The 23,960-nt window shown below is 43.8% G+C and overlaps 1 protein-coding gene across 1 annotated transcript; it reads left to right on the top strand.

Annotated features, from left to right (window-relative positions):
* Positions 1–11,849: 11,849 nt before the first annotated feature.
* LYSMD2 (LysM domain containing 2) lies at positions 11,850–22,146 on the top strand. Its single transcript, XM_042824705.1, has 3 exons — positions 11,850–12,047; positions 16,753–17,090; positions 21,362–22,146. The coding sequence occupies exons 1-3, from the start codon at positions 11,850–11,852 to the stop codon at positions 21,411–21,413; spliced, it is 588 nt and encodes a 195-aa protein (XP_042680639.1). The 3' UTR covers positions 21,414–22,146.
* The last annotated feature ends 1,814 nt before the right edge of the window (positions 22,147–23,960 follow it).

The raw sequence follows: 23,960 nt of genomic DNA, 5'->3' as shown, positions 1-23,960 counted from the left end.
TTCCCACTAATGTGCACAGTCATTGTAGCATCCAGCTATGGTTTTCAGTGCCCAGTGAGTTATTCCAGAGGCCATGTGTGTATTTGGTCACCCTGATGCACAGGTCACTGCTTTGCTGTGAGTCAGTCAGCTCCCTTTGTTTACAAGCAGCCTTTTTACTTCATAATACAATTATTTGGGGCCATGTTTTTCCATAACGTGGGCTATGGGGCCAGCTTGTCCAGCCTATTGAGCATCTGTTGTCCTTAATTTAGCCTATAATTCAATCAGAACAAACACTTGCATCATTCAGAATAAAATAAAGTAGCTGACAGTGTAAAACTGTTGCAGAGAGTAAGCAATGCAATGGCAGGAATGAATGCTGCAGAGTACACAGAGCTATTTCCACACGGTGACAGCAGAGCCCACCTGCTCCAGAAGTGAAAGGCTCGAGGTCTGTGAGCCCAGCAGGGTGCAGGGATAGCAGAGTTCACCACTGGACACACGAGCGGTTTGGCACACAGGAGCTGTGAGAGATGCTAAGAAAGCTTTGGCACCGATGGGTCATTCTCTGTGTTCACACTGAGCTCAGTCATTTGCTCCGCTTGGAGCTTCGCAGAGGAGACCTCGAGAGGGAAATTCATTTGAAAACCCTTAAGCTGGTGCCAAGCTATCAGCCCTCTGGCTGACCCTTGGAATCTCCTCCCCTGAACAAAGCTGCTTGGAAATTCGAGAGAAATTCATCCCCCAAAGAACACAGATACTGCCAAGGATACGTGCAGGAACGCACATACCCTGACTGCAGGCAATCTGGGTGCCACCAGCAGCCACCCACAGCAGGCACCTCCCTGATGGCACCCAGCAGTGCCAGAGCACTGCCTCCTTTTAGGGGCTGAGAGTAAACACAGCTGCTGGGCTGAGCTAGAGGATCTCCACATCTATCTGCTGCACAGGACACAGCTCTATCGTGTTCAGAAGCAGAATCTCCCAAGTGTGCCCACTGTTGTGCCCCCATGAGGTGGCCAGGGCTCACTGCTCTCTTCCCAGGGCAAGGACCAGGATCCACCACAGGGGAGGCTCACCCTGCACATACCTGTCATCTTTACAGCACAACACTTCACTAAGTATTCTGAATGGTTGCCATGTACACGTATTTCAGATTGGCTCCTTGATTTGATTTCTTTATGAAAGTGTTGGACGGATCCAGCTTAAAGTCACTATATGTATCACAACTCTGTGCATCCCAAGGGACTCGTTCAGACACAGCACTAAAAGAGCTCTCCAGTGATATTGCAGAGCTCTGATCTCCTCAGCAGCTCTTTATGGCTCCTTGCAGTTATTACTGCAGCTCCCAACCACTTTCACACTGCTAGGGAAGGAGCTGCTGGTCTACTAGCAATGGTAATGGAACTGCTTTGAGAACCCATTTTCTCCTTAAATAAAAGCATTCAAGTTGATCTCTGTTTTACACATATGTAGATCTTATAATAAATGGTACTGCTAATAGAAACCAGGCCTGTAACAGGATACAGGAGAGCAAGAGCAGCATTTTCCCCTAATTGCCGGATGGCAGCAGTGGGAGGGATGCGCAGTGTGCAGGCAGGTGGCCAGCAGCTGCTCAGGGTGAGAGATAAAAGCAATGCATCTGTGCTTGTAAAGCTTTACAATTCAAAGATTGAGGTCTGAAGTGCTCTTTCCCCCTGAAGGCAGATGACAAAAGACTTTTGCAAATAAAACCAAGCTTTAGCTAAAAAACCTGACTTGCACAAAGCCATGTGCAGGGAAGTGGAGGGAGAAATCACTGCAAGGTCATCTGAGCACATAAAGACTAGAAAGCTGACAGAATACAGCTAGTAAGGCCAAGGTGGAGGTGCCAAGGTAACAGCCAGAGCCTTAAAATGAAATTTCATGGACTGTCAGTGAAACTCCAAGTCAATTCTGTGCACAGACAAAACACTCACAGCAGATGACTAGCAGAAATCCTCACAAACACTTTCATTATGAGAATTCCTCCTGATCAATCAGTTAGAAATGACTGCATTACCAGTACAGTACAGCACCACCTACTGCAGAGCAATACATTTTAACCACTTCACAAAAATAAATTTGATCGACGTCTCAGTCTAATTCTCATATGCTTCACCTTTGCAACAGGAGGTCTGAATGCACACCCTGCTGAGGACTCGTAGGCTGGGATGAACAGGGCACACGTGGAGCTCTCTACTTAGGGACAGGCATGGAGCTGCTGGCTCTGGAGGAACCGAGCCCTATGGTGTTCCAATATGGACCCAGGGACAGCTCAAGTGAGGATGAGCAGTGGTACCTGCTTTGGATGTGCATCAAAACCAACTGTCACTGAGAGGCTTGGACTGTTAATCTTAAGATTTGCAATGCTGTTCAATTCCAATTATTCAAGGGCACAGAGCTATGATTCATAAAGAGGCTTTTAAGATGATGAGTCTGAGCCCCACACTGGAACAGCTCAGGTAGCACTCCCACCATAGATAGATAATCACTTGGGTCATTTAAAGGCTACAGAACTTAGCTCTAAATCTCACATGTGCATTTGCGGCACCAATTACATTTTGCAGATCCTGGCAGCCTCAGCTGGATGGGAGGCCTCAGTGTGCCATGCAGAGCACAAATGGGAGCAGTACTGAGGTGCTGCAGGACATCCTCTGTATTCACAGTGTGGATTCTAAGCAGAACCCCAAAACAGTACTTGGAAAGTAGCATTTTCTTTAATTTGATTATTAGGTTTTGGATAGAAGCATTTAATTCTTTAGTGGGTATGTTCACTGCTGAAGGTGCTTTCTGGCCATGCCTTGAAGCAAATACAACTGCTACAAACAGCATGGAATTCAAAGGTCACAGCATCATCGAGCCTCAGTGATTACCATTATTTTTCCTTGCAGTTATGACTATGCTAAAATTGTGATCTCAATTCACAGGGCCATTAAACACATCCACTCCTGTTGCTTCAGGCAAACAGCACAGGCTGAAGAATCGCCGTACCACTTGGTTAGCTGATGCTCACAGCACCTTTTCCCTCAAGTAGGCCAATTTGCCAGCTCAAAACCATGCTTTTGTTTAAATTCAGTCTTTCACTTTTCAGAGCTGTGAAAAAAGATTCCAATTTTAGCATGTATTTAGCATCACAGCCAGCACCTCAGAGCTATCGCTGAACACTTCCTTCTGCCTGCTACCAGTAAGACACACATTCCTGCCAGAGCAGGCAGTCCTGGTTTGCTAGAGGAGTATTCACACTGCTTGAGCCTTTTGTTTAAGTGTGCGCTGACACAGCTAAGTGCACTTGGGACATGAAAAACACCCCAGGAGCCGCTTCATACCTCATTGTTTTTCCTTGAGAATCAAGATTTTGGTGTATTTTTCTCAGTTTAATGTATTTCTCCCCTGCACTGGTTTGGATTGATTACACAAACTGCCATCTCCCTCAGCTTGAAAAGTAACACATAATGACCTGCCTTAATTTTTATTGCATACTTTGCACTCAAGTTAAATATCATACTAATCAATCACTGGTGACCAGCAATACAGCAGTTGTACAAAATCCTACTCCTACCAAAAGAGTATTAACTCTTACCTGTGACAGATGCCTAAAATGATCATTAGCAAAAGCAGATGGCAATGAGGTCTCTTACAGCACTGAATAAATTAATATATTCAGTACTCCTTGCTTCTCAATGCATGTATTAGACAGTGGCAATCAGCTTGCTGAGTTTAATTGGTATGACTAAATACTGAGAACTGCACTGGAGAGAAAAAGAGTCAGGTGGGATCTTTCTATAAGTCCTGCAGAAGAGGACTGAGGCAACAATGAGGTCTGAACACCCAGCCTAACCCCTCAGATCCACACAAAGTGAGTGCCAAGCCATGACCACCCCATCCCCTCACTCAGAGTGGCACAGCCTGGTTTACAAATCATCTGTCTCCAAAGGGCTACACCAGTTCCAATGCCAAGGTGTGCCCAAACCTTCTGAGCTTTTGGTTCCAGCTCTGAAGCTGCAACTGAAGCTGTAAAAATGAGTTCTGCATTTTGTACTCACAGGGAACAGACAAATCCTCATGGCTTTGCTCTGCAGAGGGATTCCTTTGGCCCCTGCTCCCTCTCCTTCCCCTCCTCTTCCCTTTGGATGGTACATTCTTCTAGAAGCAAGGCACTGAGCCATGCTGCAAGACGTATAATAAAAGAGGGCATCTTGTTGCAGTGCCACAGTAGTCATTGGGAAGCAGATGACCCGGATAACCTGAAGAAAACTTTGACCTCACTTATCTGTTCAGGTGACTTGGAATTTGGGAAGTAGTTCAGAGCAGCCTGAAAAAACTGCTTAACAGGAAAAAAGATGAGGCAAGTTTCAGCAAAACCATATGACTGAGAACATGAGCATTGCATAAGATGCATTTGGGTTCTCAGCTCATCCCTCTCAGTGGCTCAGTCACTCTTTTGGAAATATCTGTTCAGCTGCTGAGCGTGCCTCACCAGAGAGGCAGGGCTCCCTGCTTGGCTCAGGTGAGTTAGTGACCGTGGCAGTTGTTCTGCACTCCTTCCACTCCATCAGGCTCAAGGCCAGCAGCGGAGTTCATCTCAGGAAAATGAAAACCCCTGGTGCCAAGGAATAAAATGACAGATTGGAACAGTCTATTTTAGAAGAGAGCTGCCATGTCTAGTTAGTATCATACACAGATCAGCTGCACACGAACACATGGATGCTGGGCTGAGCTTGGAAACCAAAGCCAGAAGTAATTGAGCATTTCAGCCAAGAAATAAAAGGAAAAAAATAATCACAAGTTTTTCTGTGTTGGATTGCAAGGAGTGAGCAATCACATTTTGCCAATGTTCTCCAGTTTTCTCCCATCATTTTCATTCAAATGATCTTCCTAAAGGCAAAACACCAGCACAGATGATGCTATACATCACCACATTTGAAATTCAAGGGAAGCTACAGTTGATTGTTGCAAGCAGCAAGGAAATCAATAGATTTCTTTTGCAATTCAAGTTTCTATCCAAACTCTAGCACTCATGTTTGCAAATTCAGAGCACAGGTCAGAATTGTACCCACTGCCATAATCTTCTGGACATTTCTTTCCTGTGTTCTCACATTCAGTGCCAGTGCCCCAGACAGTGTTCCCATACCTCACTTGGGTTTGATGGGACTTCAGACAGCACAGGCTAAAACCACATGGGGAGCCAAAATGATGGTATGGTAAATGCTATTTTATGGCCAGTACTAGAGTCTTAATTAAGGAGCTCTCAGCAACCAGAAGCAGAGATACAAATCATTCTGAGAGCTCTTCAGCACAGGCTGCTGTCAGCTGAGCCAAGTCATCATAGAGATGATTTTCCTGGCAGTATTTGACGGATATTTCACAGACCGAGGCCTTTGTACACCCATACATGCTGTGTTTCTTATACACAGACACAATAATTACAAAGACTATCAAAGAATGGTGAGCAAGAATGAGCTGCTCATTGCAGCAAGTGCTTTACAGGAAGAGGATTAAGCAATGAGGGCATGGGGAAAAGAGCTGAAAAGACATTAAAATGGCACTCAAAGAGACCTTGAAGCAAAGTGAGGCAGGGAAGATTCAGGTACTGAGATGACTAGGCCTGAAGGACTCCCTAGAAGAGACTCTGCGGATGAAATTCTTTGAGGAGAAAGAAATAATTTAACTGCAATGACCATACATATTCATGTCTGACTTCACAAGCCCCACCGATGCTTGAACAAACAAGTCTACTGCCAATTAGATGTGCCAATGCAGAAAGTGCAGTATTTGGACACTGCACCAGAATGATATTATATTACAGCACCTAGGAGCAGTACCTTCTGTCCTTCAGAAAACACAAGGACACAAGAACATCTTCATCATGACATTGGCTCATCTGACAAGTACCAAGGATAACACGTGGGTAGGATATATACAATCTCTTCGGACAACTGAACTACAGCAGTGTGGAAAATTGCAACATATTCTGAATACACTGGAAATATTAAAACAGAGTCCTCCCCAAAGATTCGACTCCCCTCACTTCCTGTTTTTGACTTTTAACTTACAAAGCAGCTCACACACTGGCATGCTTCTCAGCAGCTCAGAGTTAAACTAAGTGCACTAAGCTGAGGTTTACTGAGTGAGGAGCCAGCACCCTTTTGCTTCCAGCAACATTGCTCCAGAGACAACAGCCTCCAGCAGAGAGGCAAAGTATAGAGCAGAGCAGCACTGCTGCAAGTTGTCTGCCTACAGGTCATCATTACCCCATTATTACCTGTTCATCTCGTATTCTGGCTTAGACTTGCTTTGGAGCAAGTCTAAGCAAGTCAGTGGCCTCCTGCACACCAGAACATGGCTGCAGGATGTTTCCCCTGCAGGCATCATGCTGTTGGAGATGTCAGACTTGAGCCTGCTCAGAGTCCAGAGAGAAAACCATGAAATACTGAGGTAAGACCCAGAGAGTGCAATGGGAAGCAGTGCTTGGTCAAACCTAGGGACCTGCACCTGCTACAGACTAAGTTAAGAAGAAGCACCCAGAAACACTCAGCTGGCCAAGCAATGACCCACTTCATCCACCACCATTCTCAATTCCAATAACACCCCTGTAATATCTTAAAGTCCATCTCTTCATCGTGCTGGATGAGAAGCATACTGTGAGAAGCATGAGCACTGCTGGTTTTGTGCCCAATTTGCAGCTGCTAAAAATAGGCTCAGACTGAAAGCACATTCCCATTTTGGACACCAAGTGACAACATCTGCCACGATGCTGATTAGGCCCAATTAAAGTATTCCCACAGGAAGAAAACACACACTAGTAAACAGCTCAGAGGGCACAGAGCTCTTGGAATAGAAACTTGCTGTGCAGCTCCAAACACACCCATGTCACTGCTCTCACCTCACCCAAGAGCAGCCTCTCCCTGCAGTGGGATGGGCAGGAGCCCCACAGGGGTCCTTGAGGAACTGCTGCAGGATGAAGCTCTGAGTCACCTCCAAGATTACCCAAATGCAGATGCTCTTTCCGAGTTCAGCTTTGCAAGCACTTTCGTGCAAGGAAAACAAACAAATCCCCTTTATTTTCAAATGCTGCTCTTTGCAAGCACTTGCCCCTCCCCCTCTTGACAAAGCAGGCAGCTGGAGCTGCAAGCACACACGGCAAGAACCAGCATTTGCACTGCTGCCGGAGCCCGTCTGTCAGCTGGGCAAGGAGCTGGTGGGACATATGCAGGCTCAAGACTTGGAGGACAGAGGCTGAAAACTTACAGCTTACATTTTGGAGAAGTTGCACGTGATCACTTGAGGAAGCTGAAGCAAACTGGACCGTGGGGGACTGAGCCTACTGGTAGTTCAGACTCTGCCTTGTATGGGCAGCTTTAGCTCAGGGCTGAAGCCAGATCCACCTTGAAGACAACAGATGACAGAAATGTGGGATGCGAATGGACAGCTGAGGGAAAAAGGGTCAGTGAGAACGAATACGGATGAATTTAGTAGCACATGGAGCAGATTAGCTGCTCTGGATTTTTGGTTATCAGGTAACTTCATTCCCATTTTTAGGGAATTCTGGAGCTTCCTTGGATCCTTGACTGATTGACCACAAGTCACTTCAGTAGAGGACAGCCCTGTTGACAGATCACTCCCTGCCTGTCCCACTGAACCCATAGCTGCAGGAAGGGCCAGAGGAGCTTTTTGATTTCAAGTCTTCCCAAACTAAAGTGAAGCTATAAGCTTATATAAAATTAATGAGTTACTCTTGACCTGCTGAAACAGGTCACACAAAGCTGACTGTAAAAAATAGCCTAAAAGTAATTGCAATAATATGTAATGTCTTCTCCTCTGTGCTTCTTCCTTTAATTAAGAAAGCTCCCTTTGGCTCAGTTGCAACTGGAACTACTTCAGCAAGTGATGCACATAATGACACTAAAGAAAAAACACCTACTCTGACAAATGAATATCGAGAATTTTTATTTCTGTCTGAATAAAGCATTTCTTATGGTGAATCATCTGTTTACGGCTTTTCTGACAAAATATTCTCCAACCAGAATTGCTCAGACTGAAAAAGCTACATGTGGAGAAGCACTGGGTTGAGGAACGATGCTGCCTCATTACCAGCCTTCAGCTGCATTGCTCACATCCTTTGTGACAGGGCTGTCTTGCCTATATTTATTGCTGGGTATACACGCCAGGGGAGGTGCCACCAGCTATCATACTACAGCCAGATTTATTGTATTCATTGCTTCTTTAATTAAAAGGCTAGAGCAGGGGTTAGCTGTGCTGTATCTGAATTCAGCAGGGGAAGGTGGGCAGCGTTGTTGACCCAGCACACCAGCAGCTGAAGGGCTCAGCAGCAGAAGCAGCTATCACTGCCTGCAAACCTATGAGCCATTTCGGGAGGCAAAAGGTATGCTGCTAAAATCACCTGTCATGAGTACTTTGAGTAAATGTGAAAGGGACCATTTAGTGATGCTTTAATAGGTTAGTCAACATCCATCCATCCATCCCTCTGTGTGTGGAGCAGCAAACTACATATAGCAATCAGTGAGGCATAAATTAAGGTTACAGCCTGATGTGTTAGCTGTAAAGTGAGCACATTTAATCCAGATGTCATTGAGGACAGCAGACACCATCCCAGGGTGCCTTCCTGACAACCACTGCAGCGTAGCACAACTACTTATGATCTAATGCACATATGCTGCAGCTCCAAATGCTTCTTCCTCCTGTGCTGCTGAACTACCTGCCTGACAACTCATTAAACAGCTTGATTTCCAAGGTCTTTATGACCTAAAGGAAAAGTTGAAAAACAAGAAGGCTAAAAAGAACTGAACAAAGCCACAGAGCTTGAAGGCCAGAGGCTGCCCCTCAAGGGTCATTGGACAGCTTGTCCCACAGTTCTCCAAAGCAGCATGAGCTGCAACTCCCTGTCTTCTCAGTGCTCTGCTGAGTACAGTTTCTGGACCCATGATCCAAGGTCTAATAAGGCCAGAGGTGGCCCACTCCAATATGCGAAACAACAGTTCACTCCACCTGTTTGCAGTGGAAGTAATGGTTGGTCACTCAAAGGCTGCTTGCCTTTCCAGCATGCACAGGTAGAGAACAAACATCAGCCAGCCAGCACCATCCCCCTCCAACAGCTCGCACCAGAAGGCAGACACTTTGAGGAAATGCAGCACCCCCGTGATAGCACAACCAGCCCTTGCCATGGGACCCAAACCACTTCCTGTGCAAGATTGCTCCAATCAGCCCAGGGCTTTTCAACACTCATTACCAAGTGATGCACAAAAACAGCTAAAGGCAATGAAGAAGGCAATGAGAGCCCTTTCATGGATAATAATATACTTAGGATGCAGCTGAGAGATATTCAGCTGATAAGGAAGGGGAACAAATGAAACTTCACTGGCACTTTATAAAAGAAGCCAAAAAAATCTCTGAGAATGTAAACTCAGTACATGATATTGCAACACTCAAGTAACCTTATTACGGAAACCCATAGTAACCCCTGCTGAGAGCATTAAATATTAATAATGGCTCACAGCTGCTACTGCTACATAATGGGCTTATTTTGATGAGGAATAGGCACACAGCTTAAGTAACATGCTTCAGCTCAGACAAACCTACTTTCCTTTTGAAATTTATTCAGGTCCTTTTCTCTTTGCTGCAATTAATTACAGAACCCAGGGCTATTATTTTTAAAGGGCAAGACTTGCCTCTGATCTCCGTCCTGCATTGCACTGTTTTCCAGCAGAGGTTGCAGCATGAGCAGAGGCAGGCAGCGTATCTCCACGCAGCCCTGTTTTGATCTGCTCTGTCCTGGATCCTGTGAACCTGCCCACGCGTGTAACCCACAAGGGTAGTTTTAGATGTTCCTGAAGCTAAAGCAGCTCTGTTGTGGCCGATCCCTATATCCACACTGCTGTAGTGGGAAGCTGTGAGGTTCCTAACTTGCTCCATAAGTAATATCAGGTAATGCTCCATTTCATTTAACACTTCACAAGGCAAGTTCTGCCTAAACACTTCTTTACTGATAAAATAACCACTACCTGATCATTAATCATCACAGAATGATTACCCAGCTAACAGGCACTTTCCTCTCCACTTGGACATTAAGTTATATGGGCTGCCTTAACAAGGCTCAGGCTCAGCTGATACTGATCTCTAGTTCAGAAGCCTCCTGACTTAAGCTTGTTGATCTATAAAATAAATAAATGAAGACCATTGCATACTTACTGACCAAGATATGGATTAATTTCAAAAACAAAGGGGCAGCTAGGAGCCCCCAGGAACAGGCAGGCAATGGACTGCATACACTTAACATTGCTGATTGTGCAGAAAGATTCATTGTGCTCTACTGAAAAGAAAAATATCCTCAGAGTTACTTTAGGAAGATGAGGAGACGAATTTATGACACAGACACATCACTCCTTTCTAGAATTACCTTTGTGAGCTAATACTACAATAGTTACAAAGCAGTCGTTCCAAATAAGTTTGTCCTTAGCCAGTTCCTGTACAGCGTTATGTGAGAATGTAAGGCCTGTTATCTAGGTCTGAATACCTTCTTAGGGAAAAAGCAAAAGGAGGTTTCCCCTTCTCCCCAGATACAGCTCTAGGAAACCCTCAGGTGAGGCAGAGGCTTCATAGTGCTGAGTTGAGGGTTCTGAAATGAAAGCTTTCATTTAATCAACTACATTTGTAGCTGCTATAGATGCAGCAACAACCTCCCCCCTGTGAAATGAGTAATGGATGTAACGATGTCTACAGGCTCAGAGTGATGACTCACAGGAGGGAACTCCTCAGTCACTTGCAATCCTGATTAGAGCATCAAGTCCAATGCCCAATTAGGTGACATCAGTACCTAAAGAATTACCGATCACTTTAGCTCAAGAAATAGGTCTGGGCAAGCACAGCTCATCTGAACTGGAAGCTCACATGGCAGAGGTCACAGGAACAGTAACAAGGGAAGACCAAGGACAGAAAACAGTGGGAAGGAAAGCAGCAGTCAGTGCTGCCAAGAGACTCCGTGCTGAACAGAAGTCACGACCTGGAACTAAACCAAGCAATTAAAGCTTTAATTGCAGATGCAGTAAGTTGCTGGTACAGATGAGCAGGGAGCATAGCGAGGATCTCTGCATAGCGAGGAGTCTGGCACCAAAGCACATGAGCTCCTATCAGGTGAGTAACTACCAGCCCAGCAGGGCCCTCGTCCTTAGTGCAACACCAGGGAGCTCCAGGCAAGCCAGTATTTCCCCACCATTCCTTAGGGACACCAACTGTTCCATGAACTTCAGCATCGTGGACACATCCCTACAGCTAGCAATTCTCTTCCGTAAAACAAAATTCCCATTGGTAACACACTTCTAGATTCTTCTGTAAATTACTTTGAAGGCACGTAAGAAACGCAGGTACAAATGGGCTCCCTGACTTCAGCTCAGGTTCAAACATTTAAGCTTTTCATTTTAGAGGTATTCACTGTAAATAGCGGACAGACAGCTGATCCGATCCGGGATCTTGCCAGCACTTCGAGTCCAGACGAGAGGCTGAAGCGGGCCCGGCTCCACGCCGCACACGGCAGGCGCTCAGCGCCGCAGCTGCTCGGCTCTCTCGCCGGACTGCGCCGCTGCTGCCGAGCCGCGCATCCCTCCCTGTGCTGCGCGAACGGCGCCACACGGCGCTGCCTCCGGCCAACGGCGCACGCGCGCCGACTCCAGAGCGCTGCGTGGCGCGTGCGCAGAGCGCCCGCCTCGAGACCGCGCGCTGCCGCCGTTGCCGCCGGCGGGCGGGCGGCGCCTGGGCCGCACCATGCCGGGAGGGAACCCGGCGGCTGCCGAGCGGGCGCGGGGCCGCGGGCGCTAAGGCGCGTCGGGGGGAGCATGGCCGAGTCGCCGCGCGAGGAGCCGCCCGGCGGGCCGGAGTCGGAGGCCGAGCTGTCTCAGCGGCTGGCCCTCATCAAGGCCCGCTCGTACGGCAGTACGGCGAGCGTGGCGGCGCCGCTGGCGGAGCGCTACGTGGAGCATCGGCTCAGCGCCGGGGACACGCTGCAGGGCATCGCCCTCAAGTACGGCGTCACGGTAAGGCCCGCGCGGCTGCGTCTCTGCCCCGGCACGGCGGGGATGCGGCACCGGTCGCCTTTCGGTGCCACGGCTGCGGCAATGGGGAATCTGCGCTGGCAGCATGCTGACCGCCGCCGCGCTCTGCTCGGATTGCAGAGAACGGCGATTACATTTTGCCTTCAGAAAGCGCCTTACGTTGATACAACGTGCTGGCTGCGGCCGAAAGATTTTCTCCCGACAGCTTCAGGCCCAAATGCTCCCCCTGCTCACCTGACTCCCGGCCGGCTCAAAAGCGCTGCTGTTTTTGCATCCCCTAGAAAGGAGAGTGCATCCCCATGGAACGCGTTAAAGGCTTCTCCCAGCCCAGTCCATGAGGTTTACCAGCAGCCCCTAACAGCCCGGGTTGCTCCCTACCTCACCGACCTCCCCACACACATGAAGCCCTGCAGGCTGTCAGCATTTCAGTGGTACCAACGTGCACAACTGCATGGGGTGAAGCACAGCCAGCAGTACAGTGCAGGCACATAGTGAACGTCACTTTCACACCAGCTGCAGAGAGCACCTTCCAGCTTGGCTCTCTCCAGAGGAGGTACAGTGCAGTCCCAAATTAGTAGGTTGAATATAATGGGTTTCCTTGCCTTCCTCTAGCTCCAAAAACTGCTGAGGCTTCAACAGTATTCAGCCTTTGTTGTGAAAAGGTTTGAGGAACTTCTGACCAAATCTCATTAACGGCATTCTTGGCATTTGCAATTTATATAGGCATACATTAAAACAAAGTTTTGTGGAGTACCAAGGCAAGCAAAGTAACATTAACTTACCAATTAAAAAAAATATTTTGGGTAGCATTTTCCATGCTGAAGTCTCTGGGCTAAATGATTTAGTGATGTTTTTATTCAGAAGTGTATTTGCTCACTGCACTAAATAGAAAAATTATATGCATGGATTATTAAAGTAGTTTTTAGAAACTATGCTGAACACTCTATGGTTCCCTCTCAGCTGAAATAAAGTTGTGGATCAGACCTGTCCCATCTGAAGTGTTTAATTTACAGACAATAACTTTGTACTATGATGTGTTAATAAACTTTTGCTGTTCTAATGACACATTTCAAATATAAATGCTGGTTTTAAGATCTCATTCGCTGTTTCTTTGTTGCTAGTATTTTTGCCTAGGAAACCAGAGCTGCTTCACTGTAGGCTCCAATTCAGAAAGGTTAAACTGACATGGAATCTCCCTCAGGGTACTGCCAAGTTAGCTGCCATCAGTCATTTGTTATTGCTCTAATGGTTTCATCCCAAGGTGTGAATGCATGCAAACATGCTGGCTTTAAACAAAATGAAGGCTCTTACATGTTCACACAGGGACAAGGACCGACTTCCTCTGAGGACCACTACATTGACTTCCTACACCCTGTATAGTTGTCTAAGACTAAGGGGTGCTACGCAGCATCAGAATTATCTTAGGCTGTCACTGCCTCCAGTATTACTGTTGCTGTAAGTTTCTCCATGTGGTTTTCCTCAAAGGGAGTTACTTCGTAGCAGAAGACATCCTGTCCAGTGCCTGAGATGCCATGACACACAAGCAATTTGAGATGGATGGAAAGAACATTTTAGAGAGATATCAGCATGATTTGTTTGGCCTCATCCCCTGCTGCCCTTCACCTTTCTTCCCCCAAATGCTATTAATCTTGCATGGCTGAGGTTTGTGAGATATTCCTTTGAACACTTAGGTAATTTAACTCTGGGAATTAATAGCTCATGTGTTTAGTATCATATTTATGGTTCAGATAGAGTACCACTTTGTGTCTTACAAAGGGATCCCTTTTAGTGTGGTGAGAAGGATGAAGTCTACTTGTTTTGCTGTGAAGCAGTTTTGATGAATTCAGCACCAGTTTACCCATTAGTGCTGCTTCAGTTACATTAAGAGAAAAGGCTTTTGCTATTGTAGATCTAGCTAACAAATCAGTTTCCTAGTGCAGAGAAAACTGGTGTTAAATTGTTCTCCAAACACCTATGAATGCAGAAGCTACAGTTGGAGAATATAGCACATTAATGTTTTCAAGACTCTAAAATGATATTTAAGAGACATATTTCCTATTACATTGTTACTAATGGAGATACGCAGTCTTTTTCCAAATGTCACCAGATAGTATTTAAAGGGTATTCCAGGAAGAATTAACCAGGGATAGTGTTGCAGTGAAGGGGGATAGAGAGCAGCAGTACAATGCATTATTTAGCACCTGATGAAATACTGGCTTCCTAGTCCCCTTGTTGAAGGAATCAAAGGTTAAAATAGAATGTTTCATCTTGTTGTTTTCAGAGAGGAGCTCCACTTAGCATTTTAAATGCGAGTTTTCGGTATCCTTCAAAAAACACTATTGACTTTTAAAAGTGTTGAAAATAAACATTTAAGTTTGCATCTGATGCTATTATGAATCTTGTTATTGAGCCAGGCAAAGCTTCCTTTATGGCATTCTGATGGTACTTTGCTTGGGAAAGAGCTGGGAGATATGCCCTATACTACGTAAGGTGCACTAAAGATAGCTTCTAGTCTTCAGAAGCTAGAACAGTAATGATCTCCTCTTTGCAGAGTTTCTGAAACTCAATGCTAATCACCCAGCTTTTGAAAGAGACTAAATCCAGTTGTGCCTCCATCTGAGCCAGCTAATTGCTGCAGGTGGCTGCATCATCTCTGAAGAATAGACCATTTTTTGTGTGTTTAATAGGTAGAAATAATTCAATCCTGAGTTTGATTCCATTGTTCTCAGTATTCTCACCCTCCCTGATGTACAACCTTTCTAGAGCCAATCCCCTATTTTGACGAGTATCTCATCTGGCTTCCAAGACCCAAGCAAACTCATCCGTATACAATATCACAGCTGTTACTACTGCACAAACCTGTAAGAGCAGTATAGCAGATGGTCTTATTGCACACACCAGGTCTATTTCACATGCAGAAGTTTATTCTAGTTCTGCCAGTGGCCACACATCACTTACCCTGGAGCATATGAGCATGCTGAGAATTCACATCCTCACCTTTCACCGATTCTCGTACGTAAACAAAAGCAGTCTCTGGCCAGAGCAGACCATGTGGAAGCTCTTTCAATTACACCTTTCTCCTACATTTTCTTCTCAAGTCTGCTATGAGGTAGAGCACATTCAGAAGACGCAGGTTAGCATCTCCACTGCTTTCCACTGGTTTTAGACTGCTTCCCCAATAGCATCTTCAGTGTGAGAAAGGAACTGGTTTAACACATCAACTTCTCTTGCCATTGGGAGGGACACAAAGCAGTGGCAGAAAAAAGTTTAGAAGAGCTTAAAAATGGTAAGCGTAAGATAGAGCCATTTTTCATTATCCATTAGTAAACTCAAGATGCTGCAAACTCTGAAGGAGTGAATGGCTAGTGTTTGCAGCCCTCCGCATTTGTTTCTGGGGAAAAATGTAGCAGTGAAATTCCTATTATGACAAGACTTAACAGTTTTTATTCTTACACAATTCCACTCCTTTTAGTTTAATATGGAGGTATAACACTGCTGCATTAGAGGAATATTTTCACTTGTTGTTACGTTTGTTTTCAAGCAGGTTTTATTTAGAGTGCGTTTATCACTGCAGCATAATCATGATTATGGGTCCCTGCCTATTGCAGTCACCAGGGGACTAGGACTTTTCCTGGTAAAGTCTTGAGCTCAAGTTAAAACAGAAGTCATTTAATAATGTACAGTCTTTCCTGGTGCAAAGATTGCAGTTGAGAAATAGAAAGTCAGCTTAGCTCACTGACCTGAAAGGAAATTTTGATGAGTGAAAACTTAATATTCTTTGTAAGGAGGCAGTAATAAGCACACATTACAGCCTGTTCTTTGTAGAGCAACTTGAGGTGCTATTATGAATTCAGTTAAGTACAGAACAGTTGAGGTTTCATACACATTACTGCTGATAAGGATGTGTCCACTTCATTCTTCCTTCTGCTATGATGTAGCATTTGCTGATGAAGGTTATGGAGTGTCATGAGTAAAAGTTGCATAGATAATAATGAATTTACATAGTGGTTCATATGCATTCTGATGTAGAAGTGTTTGTTAATCATGCCACAGAATTCAGTTTAATGGATAGACGCAGCATGTAGTCTATATAGCTGTAGTGCGTATTGCTTACAGGGCCTTTATCCTTTTCCCAACTCCTCACTGAAGCTTCAGCTGAAATCTGAACTTATATCAGCTATGGAGAAAAATTGGCATGCATGAGGCATATACTGCTCTCCCAGCGTTTGTAGTGCTCCCTGTTCTTAACTAACATCCTAAGAATGTTTGATTTAACTATCAACCCCTTGTTTGTACTATGCATGCTTTTCACCAGAATGGTTTCCCTGTAGCAGCTGTTAGCAGTTCTGAGCCTTGCTTTAATGTAAATCCAAACCAGCAGCCCCTCTGCTTTTCCCTAAATGTTCATGTGAGCCTGTAATGAGATTGGAAGGCAATTTGAGAAACACATCTTCAGGTAGTACAAGACTTCCGGGAGGACCAAGTGTGGCATCAAGTCTGTATGCAAAGGAAAAGCTAGAATGTTGAAGCTCTAAAGTCACTTTGAATGTGAAATAATCTTTTTGAAATCATTCCTACTGCTAAGTATAGTCCTACTGGAAGTAGAGGTTACTGTAGCACTTCAGAAAGGCAGCATTTTATGCTTCACCAAAACCTAATCATTTACATTTTTTCCTATCTTTTTCAGATGGAACAAATAAAGAGGGCAAATAAACTGTTCACTAATGACTGTATATTTCTGAGGAAAACCCTGAGTATTCCTGTTATATCAGAGAAACCATTACTGTTCAATGGACTTAACTCACTGGAGTCTCCTGAGAATGAAACAGTTGACAGCTCCCCTTCTTGTGAAGAAGGGCTAGTGACAGTTCAGGAAGAAAGTAGTTCTTCTCCCAGTCCTCAAGAACCTGACAATCAGCCCACTGCACCGGAAGAACTGTCTGCCAAAGATTTTCTTCAGAGATTGGACTTGCAGATTAAGTTATCCAAACAAGCAGCCAGAAAACTAAAAGATGACAGCGTCAGGTAAATGCCACTTTCAGTATTAAGCACCTTCATTTCATCCTAGAAGCTTTTCAGTCTAAACTGAACCCTTTTTGTGGGTGCATCTCAGACAGCAGCTGTTGTTTTGTCCACAGCATGCCTACACTATCATCATGCACAAGACACATATGCAGTACACCACTAGCACGTGCCTTGACACGATGGCTAGAGGCTGCCTTAATATACATTGCTCACAGAATTTCAGTACTAATACTACCCTATGAAAGCTATAGTGCCAGATGTCTTGTCCAAGATGTCTTGCGATTTAAGTAGGCAACTCATTGAGCAAACCCAGTTTGCTGTAGAGTACTAAGCCAAAGCCTACATGGAAGCTGACACAGGAAGCTGTTTCTCCTGTCCCAAGCTAGCTCACAACATGCTCCACACTGCAGTTTCTTTCACTTAAAAATCTTACCTCCTTTCCCTATCCTCTCCCCAATTCGTGGATCCAGCTATGTAGACTTCTTCAGTATTTTCTATTGCAACCAGAAGTCCGTATGTATTTTAATCCTAGAAAATCCTTTTAACATTTGCCACAGTGATAGCATTTCCCATGACAACAACAGAGGGAACCCCTGCAGGGAACTAGCATCACTTCTTTTACTATGGGATCTGGAGAGAGGTTATGCAAGCAAATACATACTTTGCTTTTGCAAATTGTTTAATGCAGAGCTTCCATCATCCCAATTCACTTTCAAATACTGATACCTTCAAGGATCAAAGCTGTAGAGCTTAGAGTCCTTTTTCTTTTTTAAAAGAAAAAATTAGGTAAAGGGTCATTCCAGCAACTTAAGCTTCAGTTACTGGGAAAAATTGGAGGGAAACAGTATATTGAATTTATTAATTGGACAAGTCTCATTTGGGAAAATACCACATAAGACAAACAGGAGAATGGAATTTGTTATCTGTTGCACTCCACGTACACGCAGCTGGCCACTGCTGGATAGAAAATGGATACAATAGAACAAGTGACATTACTGAGAAAGTTTGCTTCTGCTTGCAGTTTTCTATCTGTTTCAAAACTTCAAGTCAGAACTTCTCACCATACTCATAATCCCGATTTAGTAGATGTTCTAACATACCAAGTCACTCTTTATACTCTTTATTGCTTAATGTAACCAAGAATTCGTGCATATACACACACCAATTCTGATCATGCTTATTTGGTATCTTTCTGAGATACAGGTATCTGTTTCAGTCTCCTGCTACATAGAAGACTTTTGGGGATTTTTTCTTTAATCTTAACTCTTGAACTCAGTCCTTTAAGTACTCACAAAAGAATGGGGTATATTAACTTCTAAAGTTAACTTCAATAGCAATGCAAGTAGTCAATTGCCAGAGACTATAGAATATAATCTACTCAATTTGTGCTCACTGCCTTTCACTCCTAGAGTTTATGGAAGCATATAGTTAGATCTACATTTAATATTCCTTTTACTGGGGAGTTTCACTGAGCATCGTAAAATGGCTTAGGTTGGAGGGGATCTTACAGATCTAGATCCAGCCACACTGCCATGGGCAGGATTGCCAACCCCTAAATCAGTTGTCCAGGGCTCCATCCAGCCTGACCTTGAATGTCATCAGAGATGGGGCATCCGCAGTCTCTCTGGCAAGAAATTACTGCTTAAGGAATTCTCCAAGCAGGCATATTTACCCATGGTGCAGCTCCGTGAGCAGCCTAAGGGAGTAAGGCATGTTTTTGGGGGGCAGTACTTTTACAGGAGACCAAAAGGAATGCAGTAGTTATTAAGAGTTATTTGTAGTATGTAGTGAACTCATGTAGTTACATTTTAGGAAAGAATATCTATTATTTACTTCTACCTACACACAGCAGAAAAGCAGCTTGTAGTTTAAGGATATGCTAGTGCTTCATCTTGCTATTACATATGTCTCAGGATGCTGAAAATGAAATTAAGCTCAGCAACACTTTTTGTATCAAACAGTTGAAGATCTAATACAATCTCTTTGTAAGATACTTAATATTTTAGGGTAGTGCAGTGGGCTAGAACACTAAGGCCATCTGCTGTGCTTCTGGGATGGGTTGTGTCTTTCTGCAACTGCATTTTCAGTGACAGATTTTGGAAACGCTGTAATTGAATACAGCCATTCTAATCATTATGGCTTATATGAGCCAATGTAATCAATCAGCATGCAGCGCTGGAACAGAGCCTTATGTTGTTATGTGCTCAGTTGCCTAGAGCTAAGAGTAAAAAAGATTTGAAATTTGTAACAAGTTCAGTTATTTGTCCAATAATTGCTCACCATCGTTAGCCATCAGCTAAGAAAACAGATAACTCAAAGGAGGATACCTGTGAAGAACCACATTTTCAGGTTTGCAAAAGCTGAGTTCATGAGCTTAGATTGCTGTCTTGTTTGTGTGGATGTTTAGAAGCATCTAAAGGTTGAATTCAAGTTTACTTGCTCATTTGCAAGCGTGCTCCGTCTTACAGATGTAGTTATTAGTGTGCTTCAGGCCATAACAACATGCAATAGCTTGCAGCAGGTCTCCTGTGCTTGCATCCTGCTGGGTTAAGTGGCAACATCATACAAGAAGAGACAGCACTACAAAACATTGTAATGTTTTGCCATTTCTTCTCCTGAAAGGGGACGTTGCAGTGACTTATCACTTTGCTATTTTAAGCATCTTAAAGTGAAGGAAGAAAATTGTTCAGTTGTTAAACATATGCACACTGCCTTGTTGTTGCTTATGGGCCCTGGACCAAAGCTACTGCTGTATAATCTTTCTTCATGTAAAGCTTTTTTTGTTTTTAAACCATCTGTAATAAGTTGCATTTATTATGGACAGTTCTAAAGATCTGCAATAGTAGTATTTCACAGTTCTGCAGCCTGAAATAAAAGGCTGGAAGCTGTTCTTTCTAACCCTTATCACAGTGTACCTGAGCCTTGGTCAGAAGATTTTTCCCCCCTGCATTGGTTCAAGCAACCCCTATTTTATGTCCCTGCCACATACAGGAATCTCTCAGAGTTGGCTGTGACCCAAATGCCAGTCTTGTACCAGAGATGAACAGCTTGGACTAGTTTTGTGGTCTTGTTACTTTGGTAGGCTAGTTTATTCAATTCTGCCATCACCACACAGCCCTGCAATAACTACATGTTAACCAAAACCTTGCTTTCTCAGAGGCTTAATTTTTTCAACAAGTTGCATCAAGATAAAAGCAGTATCATAAGAAGATTTTGGCTGCACTACTCAGAAAAAGGAAAGGATTGTGAAAATGAGCATAATTTACTAAGCTACTTGAGTTGTAGCTAATGATGCTTAGAAGTAACACGAAAGTCTGCACAATGGGGTTTGGTGTAGTTTGTGCTATTATTGGGCTATGTGAATAACCTTATCTTTGCATGCAGGCACATGCAACATTAAAAATAAATCCTTTGAGGCTCACAGTGCAACAACTGAGAAGTCTTTCCGTTCTCACAACAGCAGAATTGGCAGCAGCTCTAAAGTTATGTTACTGAACTGTTCTTGAAGATATACTTCCAAAAAAGAGTGATCTCCAGAGTGCTTACCATGTTTGAATTAGCACTGATCATTGCACTGCATTGCTTTCATACAAACTTTTAAAAATAGCAGTATAATCAAGTAAAAAAAAAAGCAGATTGAAGGTTCCTGAGATTTGTAATAGCAACACTACTTTGGTATTTGCAGTCATTACACTAGAGATGGTAGGCAACTATTTTCTGCTAATAAAATCGAAGTGATCAGTCTGAATGTTGATAGGTACACAGGGTGTATACATTAACAGATTCATTCAGGGAATATCCTTGCAGCAACAAAACACAGATATGGCTACAGCTCTGATGGACTGCTCCCATCATGGCCTTGTTTGCCCCATTCCACATCCTCTGCCACTTAGAAGGCAGTAAGTAAAAGTAGATTTTTTTTTAAAGAAAGATGGAGAGCAACAGTGCTGGAACTTCAGCATGCTTCTACTTGTTTATCCTTCATACTAGTGCCAAATAAGAAATACTGTATAGAGTCATTGAACTGTACATGTTCTGATGTCAAACTTTTTTAGCTTTACTTATTATCAGCTTTCTGTTCTGAAAATAATGGGAATTCCAGACATACATAAGGAACAGTAGCATACAACAGTGTTATTCTTATTAGGAAATGCCAGTCTCATCTATTTTGACCCGCTAGGAAAACTGGTTATTTGCATTTTTGTGACAACTTCACTGCTGAAGCATGATATCTGTTCCTAATGTGATGCTTATGATTGTTCTCTTTCTAGAGAGGAGGAGAATGAGGAAGGTCCCTATGCAACTTCTTCATATCACCAGTAGAAGACAGATGTGATAGCCTGAAAACTTCCCATGAAATCAGTTCTTAAAGAACTAAATGGTCAGTAATTCAAAAAAGTCTTTTGGACTCATCGTCATGATGTACTTTGTATAAGTCATGAATGGGTAATTGCACTGAAATTGACCTCTTCTGCCTTCCATAGGTTAATGTCCTTATGCTATATCAACAAAGGGTTTAAGCCTTCCAAATCTAGCAATGGCCTTTATGCCCCTTCTGTGCAAATTGTAGCATGGTAGCAACAATATATCCTTGAGGTCACCCTTTAAGCAGGATGTTGATCTTTAGTAAAGATTTTGTAAATACTTGTTACAGTGAAATTTGTTTTAAGTATTTAAAATGTTAAATAAGTTCGCTTGTAAAAAATCAAATGAAAATTTACTTACTCTGCAGACACAGACAAGTTTGCTGTGGAAGCTGTGTCTGCTTCAGGGCTACAGAACTTGCCTCTGAACTGTGTGTCTGTGTGGTTATATGAACACTGGTTTATTGCTTGAGAGGGGTATTTGACTTGTTTTGATTAGTTAAGGTCTTTATCATTAATGAACTGTCTGCAAACTAGATTTTTGCTAGTAAAATGGAAGAGTTACAGCGAGAGAGTTTTCCTCTGTGAAATACAGCATTGGAATATCAGATGTGTGTTTTTGTGTGATACATTGTGTGGTTTTAATTTAATAAATAAAGAAATTCCAGTGTGTTTGCTCATTATGAAGTCAACTTGATTCCAGTCTGGCTTTTGTGAAGAATGACTCATCCAATTACATTATCTGTTAGATGCTAATTCCATGGCAAATAGGGTCCCATATATGAAGCTCTGCTCTATGTACTAGGAATTTCTTAACCCATGTGTTTACTGTTTATGAGAAATATTTACTGCTAATGAGACTCCTAATGACTATTTGATCTATGAGTTGTACAGTCAACCAAAACCTTTCATTAAAGTTAACAATAAACACTGGCAAGCCTTCACTATTTTAAGTATTCAGGTATGCAGATTGACCCACCTGATCTCAGGAAGACGGAGTGCAGACCACATTCAGTCTTTGTCCTGTAGCTGAGCAACTTCTTAATCATACTAGATTTTTTTCCTTAGTCATTTAATAAGCTTTACAAATCTTTTCAGTGAAGAATTGCTGCCTCCCTGCTACAACAGATGCTATTTCTTTATTAGCCTCCAAAGCCACTAAGACTAGAAATAAGCCACACCAAAAAAACCCCAAACAAAAAATTCCCATACACCTTGAAATAAAATGTGAATTGGTATTCCCACAGAGCTTACAGTAATTCACACCCAGCAAGCTCATTCAGGTTCTCTCTTAACACTGATGCTGTATAAGTTTGCACTGTCATACAAGCTACCAAGAAACTAGGGAACTTTAGAGTAAAGAAAAAGAAAGCACTAGCCTTCCAAGAAACCAGTGATAGAGCTTTAAAATCAATTACAAAAATTGCAGTAGATATTTGTGATTGTTGCTTAGAGACACTCATTTCAGCTGTTGTCAGTTAGCTCCAGTAGGACATTCCCAGAGCCAGAATAAACTTTTCCAAAGAAGTCCCAGTTTAAGGTCTGGAAATATTTTGTAACCTTTCAGAAAAAAAAATTAAGCTCTTCCTTCTGTAGACTTGCACTTTCAGTACCTTCTCCTGTCCAGCCCACAGCACTGAGGCACTTTGTCAACCAAGTCAGAAACACAGGCAGGCACCCATCGCCTCAGGTTTCGGTCAGGCCTCCAGCTGAGGCCACAGCAGCACCCCGACTGACCCACGGGGCTTCTTCTCACAGGAAGCCTCAGCACAGCAGCGTTCAGCACAGCCCCTGTTGGTGTAGCTCAGCAGGGTCACCCAGCCCCTCTGTCCCACACAAATGCAGACCCCACAGGGAGCTTCAACACCACCGCTAACAGCAGCCGCAGCCCGCAGGAGGCCTTACCTCACCAGCCACAGCCCAGGGCAAGTGCTGCTCCTCAGCTCAGCAGGAACAGGCCTCACCTCCACAAGAGCACATCTTCAGCACTTGAGTCCCCAAACCAGAGTATTTCACACAGCCAACCATGGGACAGAGTATTTGTTATGACTTTTTGGGCCTCCTAGCAGGCCACAGGGCCTGCAGTGCACAGCTGGGTCTAGCCAAGCCCTAAGAGCTCTGCTGGCTCTCCTCAGTGGTGCTGGCAAGTCAGAGGGCTGCTCTGAGCAGCCTGCACCTGCTTGAGCATTGACCAGGAGCAGCCAGCCCAAGAAAAGCAATGCCTGGAAACAACATATCTGCAATATTGAAAGAATAATTAAAGATAGAGTCTTTCTGCTCTGTAAATAACAGTTTCTAAAACAAGTGATTTTGGCCTTTCTTGTTGCAATACAATGGAAGGCACAGCAGCAAGATCCCAGGCTACAAGTAAGGATTAGCTCAAACACAACAGCCAAAAGAAAGGAAATAGAGGAAAGTAGCTGCTTACCTTCAGAAGGCCTCAGGTAAGTAAGGATCTCTAGCAAAATACTCTCATCTCCACTTCCAAACCTTAAATGAGGTCTGG

This window comes from Centrocercus urophasianus, unplaced genomic scaffold (assembly GCF_019232065.1).
Source record: "Centrocercus urophasianus isolate 14NV4802_14NV808 unplaced genomic scaffold, USGS_Curo_1.0 seq_23, whole genome shotgun sequence".
In the NCBI taxonomy this organism is placed as follows: domain Eukaryota; kingdom Metazoa; phylum Chordata; class Aves; order Galliformes; family Phasianidae; genus Centrocercus; species Centrocercus urophasianus.
The sequence above is the reverse complement of the archived record's forward strand: the minus strand, read 5'-3'. Positions and strand labels throughout refer to the sequence as shown.

Excerpts from the sequence above, each read along its gene's own strand:
- LYSMD2 (XM_042824705.1), top strand. The coding sequence starts at position 11,850 with ATGGCCGAGTCGCCGCGCGAGGAGCCGCCCGGCGGGCCGGAGTCGGAG. Across the intron at positions 12,048-16,752 it reads CCCTCAAGTACGGCGTCACG|ATGGAACAAATAAAGAGGGC; the intron begins GTAAGGCCCGCG and ends TATCTTTTTCAG. Across the intron at positions 17,091-21,361 it reads CTAAAAGATGACAGCGTCAG|AGAGGAGGAGAATGAGGAAG; the intron begins GTAAATGCCACT and ends TTCTCTTTCTAG.